Here is a 12,567-nt window from a genome sequence, read left to right on the forward strand (position 1 = left end):
ATTGCTGTCTATCAGTATTTACCAGTGAAAGCCGATAAAACCAATCAGTTGAACTACAAGTTTGTCTTAAAGACGTTAAGGCCTGTAAGGGTTTGGCCCAAGAAACAAGGCATCTAACCAGATACTTGCTTTGGATGGCATCACTTTGGCCTTCATTATTAATGTGAAGATCTAAGATAGATATTTTAACACAGACATTGAAGAAATGTTTAGGAGTGCCTTCTCTAATCTGCACAAGATTGTCAAAGTTAGGAGACTCTGCCTTAGAGGGATGCTGAAAAACTAGTCCACACATTTGCTAATTCTAGTCTGGACTGATATATAATTGTGATATATGCCTAAAAAAAGCATCCATTTGATCAGAATTCCTGGAGGAAGGAACTTAAAACAAGATCCTACTATGTGTTTGGTTGGCTGACGCCATCTCTGCCATTAAGATTAGACTAAAATGATAGAGCTTATATTAAAGGCTACCATTAGAAGTGCCTTCTCATTCTCTGTGACTCCAATGCTATGTGAGCAAAGATGATGGCACTGCAGCACTCATTAGAAGTTGCCATGGTAGTTAATGAAGTCTCAGTAATGGATTTTTGCACATTAGAGGCACCAGATTGTACAGAAGCTATTCGGTGGCTTCTAGCTGGTATTCAGTGGTGACTTGGGGCAGATCCTTCTTATGAGACATGGTAGCTGCACTGTGATGGCGCTTGAAAAGCTTAATCTTGTGGAGGAATGTTGGGATTGAAGAAGATTTTTGACAAAATCCTGCTGGACTTCGGTGAGGGAAAGATTCTTGTTTTTCTAGAGGAGGTTGATTCTGCTGTTGAACTCACTGGGGAGAGATGAGGTCATTCAGAGCAACACTGCCAACCCAGAGTGGCTCGGTGCCTGAAGAACTCTGACAAAGATCCTTCCAGGAGTTTTTGCTGCTTGTGCGTGAGCATCATTTGTATCCTTCCTGAAGTTCCTACATACCCTCTGCCTATCCTGAAATACCTCTGCATTACAGAGTAATGTAGGAATCATATGATTTAGAAACCAGGACACTGCCATTGTTTAAGGTATTCCATCAATCACATGCTGCCCCATCCGCTGGCTACACACGTGCCGAGCCCGTCTGACCCATTTCCTTTCCTTCTTTCACAAACCCAAGAATAGGTCTCAGGGTTCTTCCATGGTTGACAGTGCATCACTGACGTCATGAAATCGCCCGTGGTGGCGCTGGAGGGTTGAAATGGGGAACATGTCATGAAAAGGGAGTATAGGAGAAGCGTGAGGAGCACACTGCCCTGTGTCGCTGCTGTGTTTAGGAGGCATAGCCTTTCAATCCAGACATCTTGCTTAAAAAGTTCTGCCTATGAGGGCAGACTGGATGTTGGAAAGGTTAATTGTTCTTATGTCACTCAGCAAAAATATTTTCCCAAAATGTCAAATCCTAAAACCTTAAAACTTGTTTTCAGCAGGCCTTTAAATGAACACGTTTCTCTAAGGTAGTACAAAGTGTCTTTGAAGAGGAAACAAAAAGAAGAAGAGAAGCCATAGCAGAGTGGCATGCAAGCGATAATTCCTAATGAAAAAGATAAAGCCATAAAAGTTACATAAACACGAATTTCCACCTGTGCATTGTAGCTTTGAAAACTGTGACTTATAAACAACAATTGCTGTATGTTTTTATGGATAACTTTAGTCTCTTTAGCAAAGCCAGTGTGGCCAAGGATTTAGGACTGATTGTGTGCTTTTTACTGTATGTCAAACCTGTATGCAATGTAAATATCTTAGAGATGTGCCTTTAGACTTTTTTTTTTAAGTGAATGCATTTGTTTGTGACAGTTATTGGTGAGAGAGCAGAAAAATGTTTCTGCACTCTGGCTTTCGGGTTCTTGCAGTTTTGATACAGTTGGTTGACTTGTAATAATAAAGAATGTACCTGTGATGGTCAAACTAACTGCAATAAGTCTTTTATTGTTTTCTGTGAAACAACATGGAGTCGTAAAAGAAACTCTTGTGAAATGTTGCCTCAGGTTGCCAACATGGCCCAACCATCATGTGTCGCATGATGCTTCTTGATGAAAGGTTGCCACCCCTGTTCCATGGATGCATTTTAATGGCAGCAATTACTGTAGGAGTAATAGCACTTTTCAGTCAAACTTCTAATGTGAACCTCAGATGGGCACTAGGATTGCCAGCCAGATACACTATGTTGTCAAAAGTATTCACTCACCCATACTGACTTCAGGTCTTTCAGTCACTTGCATGGCCACAAGTGTAAAGAATGAAGCACCTAGGCATGCAGACAGCTTGTACAAACATTTGTGAATGAATGGGTCACCTTAGGAGCTCAGTGAATTCCAGCAACTCTGTGCAACAACTCCAGTGGTGAAATTTCCTCACTACTAAATATTCCAGCTATTAGTGGTGTTATAGCAAAGTGGAAGCGATTGGGAACAAGACCAACTCAGCTATGAAGTGGTAGATCGCATAAAATCACAGTATAGCACGGCGCCACTGAACTCTAAACAAGTGCAGACGTGTTCTCTGGGGGATTCATGCTTCTCCATCTAGTAATCTGATGACCAAGTCTGGGCTTGGCAGTTGCCAGGAGAATGGTACTTGTCTCAGTGCAATTTGCCAATTGTGGGATGGGGTTTTTTTTGAGGAGAAGGGGGGGGGGGGTTAGGAGTTGGGCTCAACCCCTTGGTTTCAGTGAAATGAACTCTTAATGCTTGAGAATACCAAGAAATTTTGGACATCTTGGTCCCAACTTTGTGGGAACAGCTTGGGAGTGACCCCTTCCTATTCCAACATGACTGCACAGCTTTGCACAAAGCAGAGGTCTATATAGACATGGATGTGTGAGTTTGGTGTGGAAGAACTTGACTGGCCTGAGTCCTGACCTCAACTCTATAGATCACCTTTGGGATGAATTAGAACAGACTGTGAGCCAGGTCTTCTCATTCAACATTCATTTTCTGACCTCATAAATGCACTTCTGAAAGAAAGGCCAAAAATTCCCATAGACGAACTCCTAAACCTTGTAAAAAGCCTTTCCAGAAGACATGAAGCTATTAGAGCTGCAAAGGGTGGGCCGACATCATATTTAAACCTTATGGATTAAGAAGTTCATATGCATGTGAAGGTAAACGACCGGCAATAAGTGTACTTTACTGTGGGTCAAAAGGAAGGCCATCACTGGCTTAAAAACTGAGTACAACACACATGTCACATTTAATATTTGCAACTGTTTTTATTTTCAAATTGACCAAGATGGGAGAAGAGGGGATTATAATAATAATGTTAGCAAACATTTTGCTTCAAAATATTGATTACATCTGACTTTGGGGTAGATAAAGGAGCACAGTTCAAGAGCAGAAGAAGGGATAGAAATACATACAGTACAGGTTAGCATAGCACCGTTTTTACACTGAATACTGGTGTTTTTAACTTTGTGTATGTGTACAGTATTATACTAGATCTAGAACTGTTTAGAACCAAACGGTGTAGTGGAAAGGTGACCTGTGTATCTGTGTGGAAGGGGGAGCTCGCCGTCTTGTCAATGGCGTCCCATATCAAATATCCTAGACCTCAACTTTGAAGAGATTTTGAACCCTTTTCCCAACCAAGATGTTGTCAGAAACATATTGCTGCAAACCAATAAAGTCTGTAATGGTGAAACATTCAGAGGTTCTTTTACAATAGACTGAAATTCAGATTGTAAGTTCTGGATTCTTGCAGTGAATTGTGAGTTTCGTTCACACCCCTCCATTTCCTTCATCATAAAGCCTGTCAAACAGGCGCACAGTTACAACATCCATTAGTCTCTTTAAAACACCATTACATTCTTTGGGCTGGGTATCAGTGACACAAACTATAAACATTTCATTACCCTTTAGAGATGCCTTAAAACGCACGCACAAACACACTAATCTATACAGGACAAACAATTAATGTGAGACGAGTGGAAGACCTGATTCAAATATTAAAGCCCTCACTGTGTAATCTCGCCACTATTCCTTATTTGTATGGGGGAAAACAAGAAATGAGGTTTATCCCCGCTAACAGCAATTTAGTCTAAGTTAAGCTTATGTCCAAGGGTTAACATTTGAGACTTGTCAGATAGTACTAGAGTCACTGTGAGCAGTCTGTTATTGCAGAACAATAACAGTACCCATCTTCTTTAGCCTGGCAGGTGACCAGTGCTCTGCAATGCCTAATAACCACTTTCCAGTCACACTTCTGTGCATGAAAATATACTGGGATAAAGCGACAGCTAACATGCACACAGACTCAATCACACAAACATATTCAAGTTGAGCTGTCCCACACACGGGCTCGCACAATACTGCGCCCAACGAGAGCAGACGTTCCTTGAAAATTACAATTCCTTTATACTGCAACGCAAGAACTGATTGGCTATCGCCAGGGGAAAGAAATACTGACCCCAAGTGATATAAGATGTAGGATCAAGGACAGGAGATGTTATATTCACACAAACCCACATGCACACTTTTACTACACTCTGAGACAAAACACATTCTAAATGCTCCTTTGCCAACATTTCACTTCCTCCAAACCAAGGCTTTTCTGTATGATATGGCTTAATCACTGAAGTACACAGGCTGAGCCCAAACCATTTAAAGTGGAGCGGGACCCTGTCCTGGTTTTTGACTGCTATTTGAGAACCGAGAGTCAAGTGAACTGGACTGCATGAGGTTTTCTGAGGCCTAGGAAGAAGGACGAAACACTGATGATACAGGAGACCTTAAGATAGTCAGCTGAAATTCAGATGCTTGGGTAGCGTGAGGTTAGCGTATTCCAATAAGAGTGACAACAGAAGGATTTCTCTGCAATTCTGCTCTACTGCGTCTCAACATCCACCCCCACAAAAACAAACAAACCCACCAGCATATTTTTATATGCTTTGATAAATAAACAACGAAGGCGCTAAAGAAATCTGGGGAAATTTGATTCAGTCACCACTTCCTTTATGAATCTTCTTCCTATGGTCTTTGCAGCATCACTGTCTAATCCTTCTGGTCTGGTTCCAGACTGAGGCAGAAGCAAAAACTTTCCACATTCCTGAGAATACAAGTACCATCCAACAACTTCAAACCCTTTACTAAGTCAATTATTGTAAGACACAAGGGGCAACACACACACCAGCCACAGACACTCTTGTTCACTCATTCACACAAAGATTGTTTTCTCAGAAACACTCATTAGCTCAAAGAATCACACAACAGATTACAAACAACAGGGTCGACAGTGATTTATCGTACACAACCACGTTAAGTGCTAAAGTTGAGGAGCTTGAGGATATACTGTTTTGTTACATATAGGGCTCTTTTACTTTTAAAAAATAATCCCTACTATATACACACGCATTAATTTTAATAGGGGTAATATCTTGTTGGAAAATATATGCCTTTGAATAGTCTGTTTGAAATTTAAAGTAAAAAAAATTTTGACTATGTTATTGGCACTTGGAATCACTAAACACGTCATATGTACAGTAATTATCCTGTAAATAATACAGTTAAACTGTAATCTAGTTTCTTGCCAAACATGATCTGTAATTAGAAAGAGAGCCTTTTTTTGTCTCAGAGACACAGTGTTCAAAAAACAACTTCCACAAAAAACACCCAAGCCCAACCATTTTTTAAAACACTCAGAACTTTAAAACCTTGTTCTGGACTTTTTTTTTTTTTTCCTGGGAGGGGTGGTGGTGGTGGTGGTGGTAGGGCGGGGAGGTCTAAGAGGAGTCAGTGCTCCATCTTTGACCACACTTGACCAAAGTAAAAAGTTATGTTGTTTTTTTTTAAAGTTTTTTTTTAAAGCAACTAATAAAAGCTTACACAGTTATTTTTTCCATGCAATCATATAAAATACTACATTTCTGTTTTCTGTTAGGCTATGGTGGATATTTACAAGTTTTTGTTTGTATCATACAGTAAATCTGTACAAGGCCAGTTCGCTTTGACACGCTTCTCAGAAAAAAAACAAAAAACAAAAAAAAAAATGACCATAAAGTAATTAATTCAGGTTTTCACAGAAACTGAAGCTTCCCTCACAACACCGCTTCTCATGAGAGGAAATGGGGATTTGAATCCATCCTGTTGCCATGGTGACAGTCTTTTGGTGAGTTCCTTGTGGACTCATCTTCCTCTTTCCTATGATTTGTTTCTTTCAGATGAAGGAACGATTTCGGGGGGAAAAAACAAACAAACAAAAAAACAAACGTATGCAACAATCCCTTAAGAGTTCCAATTCCCCACATGTTCTCGCTGTACACACTCCCCTCCTCGCTTCACTGCTGTTGGCTGCTGACAGCATCAGTCCTGTGCGATGACGGGGCTTTCTGCTGTTTCTGGGGCTGTGGTTTAAGCTGCTGCTGGTGCCTCTGGTGGTGAGATTGTTGTTGCTGCTGTTGCTGCGGTTGTTGTTGTTGTTGCTGCAGTTGTTGTTGCTGCTGTGGATGTGTTGCCTGGGTGAAGGTTCCCTGCTGTTGGAGTGGGAAAGCTGCCTGCAGGATCAGCTGCGTAGACTGGTTGTTGTGGAGAAGACGAGGGCCCTGGCAGCAAGACAATGTAATGATATTAGACAATGAAGGAAATTCTTCTCCCTCTGCTCATTCTCTAGTGTCACTGAAAGTCTCAAACATTTACAAGTGTAAATGACACTCCGTACACTTAAGACACACTTCATATAATTTCACAATTATTCGCAATATCATAAAAATGAAATATCTGTACAGTAAAATTAAACATGAATGCTATCCTATCATACCATGCCTCTACAATATTTTAAATCAATGACATCTTCTGCCCTCTAGTGATACCTGCAGGAATTGCTGTTGTTGCTGCTGCCCCTGCTGGTTGCTTTGTGCCACTACAGCTGTCTGGTTTTGGCCGTCTGGTTGTCCTTGAGGTGCTTGGGCCGGCTGCAGAGTCAGCGTTTGGGTCTGCCCCCCTTGCTGAAGTGGTACAGAGGGTTAACAAAGGGAATATGTTGAGGTAAAGGAATAAAAATGAATTAAAAAGTTCACTCACTCACTGCTTTCAGGGTGAATGAGTAGCTACTCTTAGTTTTATCGTTATCAATTATTAAGATGTGTGCCATTTTTCACTATTTAAGTAATTACCCAACAACCTGCAAGTCTTTGGTTTTTCAAGCGTGCTTTTGGGTTTCAATTAATTATTAAAAGGGTTATGCTGTTTTTTTTTGTTTTTTTTTTAAACCCCAAATACTTTTTCTATCATCCTGAATCTCTTCGTTAACTACTTCCAGAACCACACTGTTGCGTTAACTAGTCTTTTTTCCCCCTCCCCTTTTCATTTCAGTTACAAACACCTAGAAAATTATTGCTAATGAGCATTTTCAAAGCTACTGTGCCAGAATCATTACACCAAGTGTTAAAGAACACACATTTTACTATGCCAGGAGCAGTTTGTCAGCCCTGAGTGGCTCAGATATAATCATTTAAATGGGCTTCACTCCAAATAGTTTTGATCTTAGACAGAGAGAGGCAAAACAAAAGAAACAGACTTAATTCAAACTGTGTTTACCTGCTGGCTCCCAAATGGGTTGTATGCAGTAACCACCTGCCCCATAAACATAGAAGTGGGAACCATGACTGCACCACATGCATGCATTGGAGCTGTCACGAGCTTGGTCACAAGCTGCTGCCCTGCTGGAAAGCTGGAGAAAGAAATAGATATATTTATCCATCATAGTAAATATCAGCTTTTCAAATGTACAAACTGTCAGATTGTCATTATAATGGGAATCAGGTTCGATTGTTCTGCACTAACCGGATCTGTCGGTCCTGGGTGAAAGTGGCCACAGCTGTGCCTTGCTGGGTGTTATTCTGCGGCAGGCTGGTGCTGATCTGCAGCACATTTGGCTGTCCTGGCTGGGAAATCATCATTGTGTTGTATAAAGGAGCAGATACAGAGCCCTGGGTCTGGGGTTGAGGTTGGGGCTGAGGCTGAGGCTGAGAAGCTTGCTGAGTCTGACGCTGGGGCTACAGAGGAGCAACAGCAAAGGCCATGACATTGTCTTTTAAATTAACGAAGCATTAACAAGATTATTTAAAGATTTTCTGTGGATTCGTTCTCCAGTTTCACTTTCCCCACTTTTACGCTGTCATGTGTGAAATTTACACATAACACAAAATAAATCAGCATGTAAGTCAAAGTGGTTTTTCGTAAGTTTTCTGTCTTCTAACTTTGAGACACAAAAATGAAATCGGTGAAATGTCTTGCTGCTGTCACACTCACCATTTTGAGCTGACTTCAAAATTGCATGAGATAATCAATAATTCACAACATGGAAATTTAAACTGTGTCTATTCAGACGAAAGGCGGGGTTTAATGAAAGCCTCCACTATCACTGAGTGACCCCTAAAGTGTCACATTATTAAAAATGCAAACAGCATGAGATTTTAACATTTTATCCTCACAGCATAGCACTGTAATATCTGCATAAAAGTGACTAATACTGTCCCAAATTTAGGTAAGATTATTGTTCACAGAGAAAGCTGAAAGAAGACTACATGCACACACAGGCAACTTCTGAGATTAAAAGGAAATGACAAAATCATGGACATGCAAAGGAAACAGCCAAACATTTTCATCTGATCTGAACTTTCAAAACCATTTTCATAGTATTTCCATAGCCTGTCTGCTTGCGTGTGTCTGCCGGTATCGCACCTGCATAAGGGTGTTGGTCTGCTGTTGTAAGCTCTGTTGAGTGGGAGGAGCCTGCTGCTGGATGGTGAGCTGCTGTGTTCCCGAATGGACGGGGTTAATTGTTGTTTGCTGGACCTGATTGGTCAACGTAGTTGTCTGCTGGACTGATCCTACTTGAGGAAGCTGTACATTCATGGGTCCACCCTGCTGCTGCAGCAACATCTGTTAGAATGGACACATGAAACGTCAGGCCACATTCAGATAGTAAGGAGATTTACAATGTGTGTGTGTGTGTGTGTGTGTGTGTGTGTGTGTGTGTTACTTTTACCAGATCTGTGCGTGACAACAGAATAATCAACAGAAATAAATTATCTTTACACAATCAGGAGATGGCAGTTTACTGTTTTCTATGAATAGAAGAAATGTATAATGCATGCAGGATTCCAGTACTGATCTAGGTCAAGCAAAACCAGGTACAGGACAATTCACCTACTTGGTCTGAACAGAGGTCACATTTCTTGTTCGATTAAGTGATTTTTTTTTTTTCCCACATGTGGAAAATATTACATCAACACTACTTCTTGGCTCTATCTGTATCCTGTGAACAGAATCCACCCTTTTGGTTTATTGTTATAATTAATTTTATTTTGCTGTAAACACTAGGTGCAGTCATACACACCATTTTCTCGATATACAGATGTTAACTTCGACATGAAGACAGAGAAAGAGTTATGAATACAGAGAAATAAAGCAAAGTAATAGAGGATGACACAAGGTAAGTTACACTAGAGATATAAATAGACACTGAGTAAAGTGGATTTAAACACACCTACTGTAAGAAAAGGCTTTTATGTCATAAAGCAGTGCTGACCTAAAAGTAATCTTGCATACGCATCTACAGCCTACCTGTATACCCTGCCCCTGGACTCTCTGCAGCTGCTCCTGGATGTGTCTGAGCTCCTCCTGCTGCCGCTGAATGTTAGCCTGGATCATTCTGGTCCTCTGCTCCAGCTGCTCCTTTAAGTGCTGCATGGCATTCACCTGCGCTGAGAACTCCATCACCGGCTGCAGACGTAGAGAAAAAGAACAAGCTGTGCAATGTGTATGCAATTAGGATACACTGGCTAATCGAACTCCATAGTTGGGTTGCACAGTTAATTAAATGCCACAAGGTCCAAGACCTCAGAGTCCACATTATACAAGCATTTGAAAAAACGTTTGTCACCAATTAACCTGTTGTCAACAAACCATTTGAGCTCTTCTCCACATAATTATGTCTCACCTGCACATTTGTCTGGAGCTGCTGTTGTTGTTGTTGTTGTTGTTGTTGTTGTTGCTGCTGCTGCTGCTGTTGTTGTTGTTGTTGTTGCTGATTGATCATACCAGGAGCTACACTCTGCCCTGTAGTCTGAGAGCTCATAGACTGCAAATATAATGAAAACAAAAACTATGATTACAGGCATGAATTTTTCATTGTATTACACCACTTTATATGCACATGTTCAAGACTTAAAACTGAAATACACTTGCATTTATATAGTGTTTTTCTAATTTTACAGATACATACATCTACACAGGAAAATTTAGAATAACAGTTAACCTAGTATTCATGTTTTTGGACTGTGAGAGGAAGCCAGACTACCCGGAGGAAACCCACACAGGAACAGAGAAAATATGCACACTCCACACAGAAAGTCCCTAGCTGAGGTTTAAACCAGGAACTTTCTTGCTGTGAGGCAACAGTGCGACGCACATCTCTGAGTTTTGACGCCGCTTAATGCCCATTCAAAGCACACCAACTTTAGTAAGTTGAAAAACACAGATTTTATGGTAATTATGTATTTTTGATTGAAAGATTGTTGAAGTGAAGATGCAAAACAATGAACCTCTCACCATCCCAGCTAACACTGCAGTACTGTCTTGATGCTAACTGCTGGCCTACTGAAACCTCATCTGCATATTAACCTTGCCCGTTGCTCTCCATTGAAGTTTGAAATCAAAACTGTAGCTGAGAAATTTGATTACATGTATTGAAAATTATGGTGGTAAAATCAGGTCACATTCAACATAATGTGATATAATGGAAATTTAAACTCGCGTACAGGTTTTATGTACAGACTTTAAGCAGCTGAAAAGATGCTTTATAATTTCCCCAGTGATGCTCTTTCAGGCCTTCACTGTAACTCTGGTTTAGCTCTCTGTCTTTAACAAGTGTTTTTGTGACAGCAATTTTTTTGAATTTTTGCCTGAAGAGTCATTTAGTTTTAGTTATAATTTAGGGATCTAAGTTTAGGGTCAACTACATATCACAAGATTATCAAAACCTAAATGTGAAGTTGATTTATTTGCCTAAAATATAAAGTGTAAAAGTGTTTTTACTCCACAAGGTTTGCAAAGCATCTTATTTTCCCAGACTTAAAAAGCGAAATATGTCCATATGTCTGCTCTAAATTTTGTCATGTTTTCATGAGAAACAGAGGCATGGGAGCTTCCTCCACACCCTGTTTGTTGAGGGCAGATCAAATTCTGTGCATCCAACCTTGATGTACACAGAGAATACTGACAGGATCACTTCCAAACCTCACCCCGCCTCTCAGAACATTTTCATCTTGTTTTTATTCGTTGGTACAAGTGTCCGTGGATTTCATCGCAGTTTTTATCCTCATGCATTCGTTTTTATTTTAGTGATTTTGTTTTCGTCAGGGAGAAACAGGTTGTTGACAAAAACTATGATGAAAATTATTAAAATAGTAAATGGCCTGCATTTGTATAGCACTTTACTTATTATTTATTAGTCAGCAGAATTAACACTGTTCTTGAAGTCGGAAGCGTTTGTCTGCGCTTAGTGCTCAGATTACGTAAGAAAGCTTCAGGAAATAGTCAAGCACAAAAGTTCCACCAGGAACCAGATATGCCAATCCATAAAACAAAAAAGAAAACAGTGTTTTGTTGACCAATTTCTGTGTTAGTTATGGCCAGAAGTAGTTTTGTAAGGATTTTCTGTGCATTAGCCAGCTGTGTCCTGTCTCACCTGGCTGCTGATAGATGACCGGCGCTGTGATGTCATCTCCATGGTGGATGCTAATGATTGCCGAGGGGGCGTGGCCGTGTCCATGTGTAACTTGGGAGCTGTCGCTGCAGAGAAAGTAATTGGTGGTCAATGGTTATTTTTAGATGATATCATTTTACTACAGGAGTTAGCCACTGAATTTTAATACAGAGAGGATATTTCACCACCTCCCCTTAACAGTATGTCAGTGTATGTCACATTACTTGTGCAACTGTGGGTGTCCTTACAAGTGCAGGTGTTGTCAGACACATGCGATGAGGACTTGCGGGAACTCCGCGAGGAAGTCGAAGGTGTTCTACTGTGGTCAAATCGCTCCAGTGCCTCCTTCAGGCTGGACGTATTGAGCTGTGACTCTGAGCCAGAGTCTTGACTCTGGAAAAATAAGAAAATACCAAAGATTTAAAAAAACAAGAAAGCCTATCCATTGTATCTAATGGAGTGCATACAAGTGGAAATTACAGGCCTAAAAGGTAATTGAGGTACCAGCAGAAAATCTGAAGCATAAATTTCATAATCTAACATTGTAACAGCTCCTAATGAAGCTGAATATTGTACTTCAACATGTAATATATTTCTGGTATTTTTGCTTTCATCTGTTTCAGTTAGTCTTACGCAACAACTTCTACCACAACATTGTTTTTAGACTCAATTTTACTCCTGTAATTATGTTTGTAATTATAAGTGCTACATGTTTTATTTATTTCTCACCTTATCTGCAGTGACTTCTGGATTTGCCTCCTCGATGCCGAGCTCTCTGCGCTGTTCTGCCCTGACCTCTGCATAGCTGCATTTTAGACCAAAAACAAAAAA

General features: G+C 40.4%; 1 protein-coding gene across 8 annotated transcripts in view; it reads right to left on the reverse strand.

Annotated features, from left to right (window-relative positions):
• Positions 1 to 3,219: 3,219 nt before the first annotated feature.
• clockb (clock circadian regulator b) overlaps positions 3,220 to 12,567 on the reverse strand; it is a 17,106-nt gene continuing 7,758 nt past the window's right edge. For 7 of the 8 annotated variants that reach the window (XM_014339918.2, XM_014339914.2, XM_042228419.1 and 4 more), the window contains exons 15-24: positions 12,466 to 12,541; positions 11,985 to 12,129; positions 11,719 to 11,822; positions 9,970 to 10,110; positions 9,594 to 9,752; positions 8,709 to 8,909; positions 7,809 to 8,020; positions 7,563 to 7,695; positions 6,836 to 6,970; positions 3,220 to 6,568 (exon numbers count right to left, since the gene is read on the reverse strand). In XM_014339918.2, coding sequence (XP_014195404.1) covers positions 6,305 to 6,568; positions 6,836 to 6,970; positions 7,563 to 7,695; positions 7,809 to 8,020; positions 8,709 to 8,909; positions 9,594 to 9,752; positions 9,970 to 10,110; positions 11,719 to 11,822; positions 11,985 to 12,129; positions 12,466 to 12,541 — 1,570 coding nt within the window. In that variant the 3' untranslated portion in view covers positions 3,220 to 6,304. 8 annotated transcript variants of the gene reach the window in all.

This window comes from Haplochromis burtoni, unplaced genomic scaffold (genome assembly GCF_018398535.1).
Source record: "Haplochromis burtoni strain Fernald_Lab_line unplaced genomic scaffold, NCSU_Asbu1 Contig_323, whole genome shotgun sequence".
NCBI lineage: Eukaryota > Metazoa > Chordata > Actinopteri > Cichliformes > Cichlidae > Haplochromis > Haplochromis burtoni.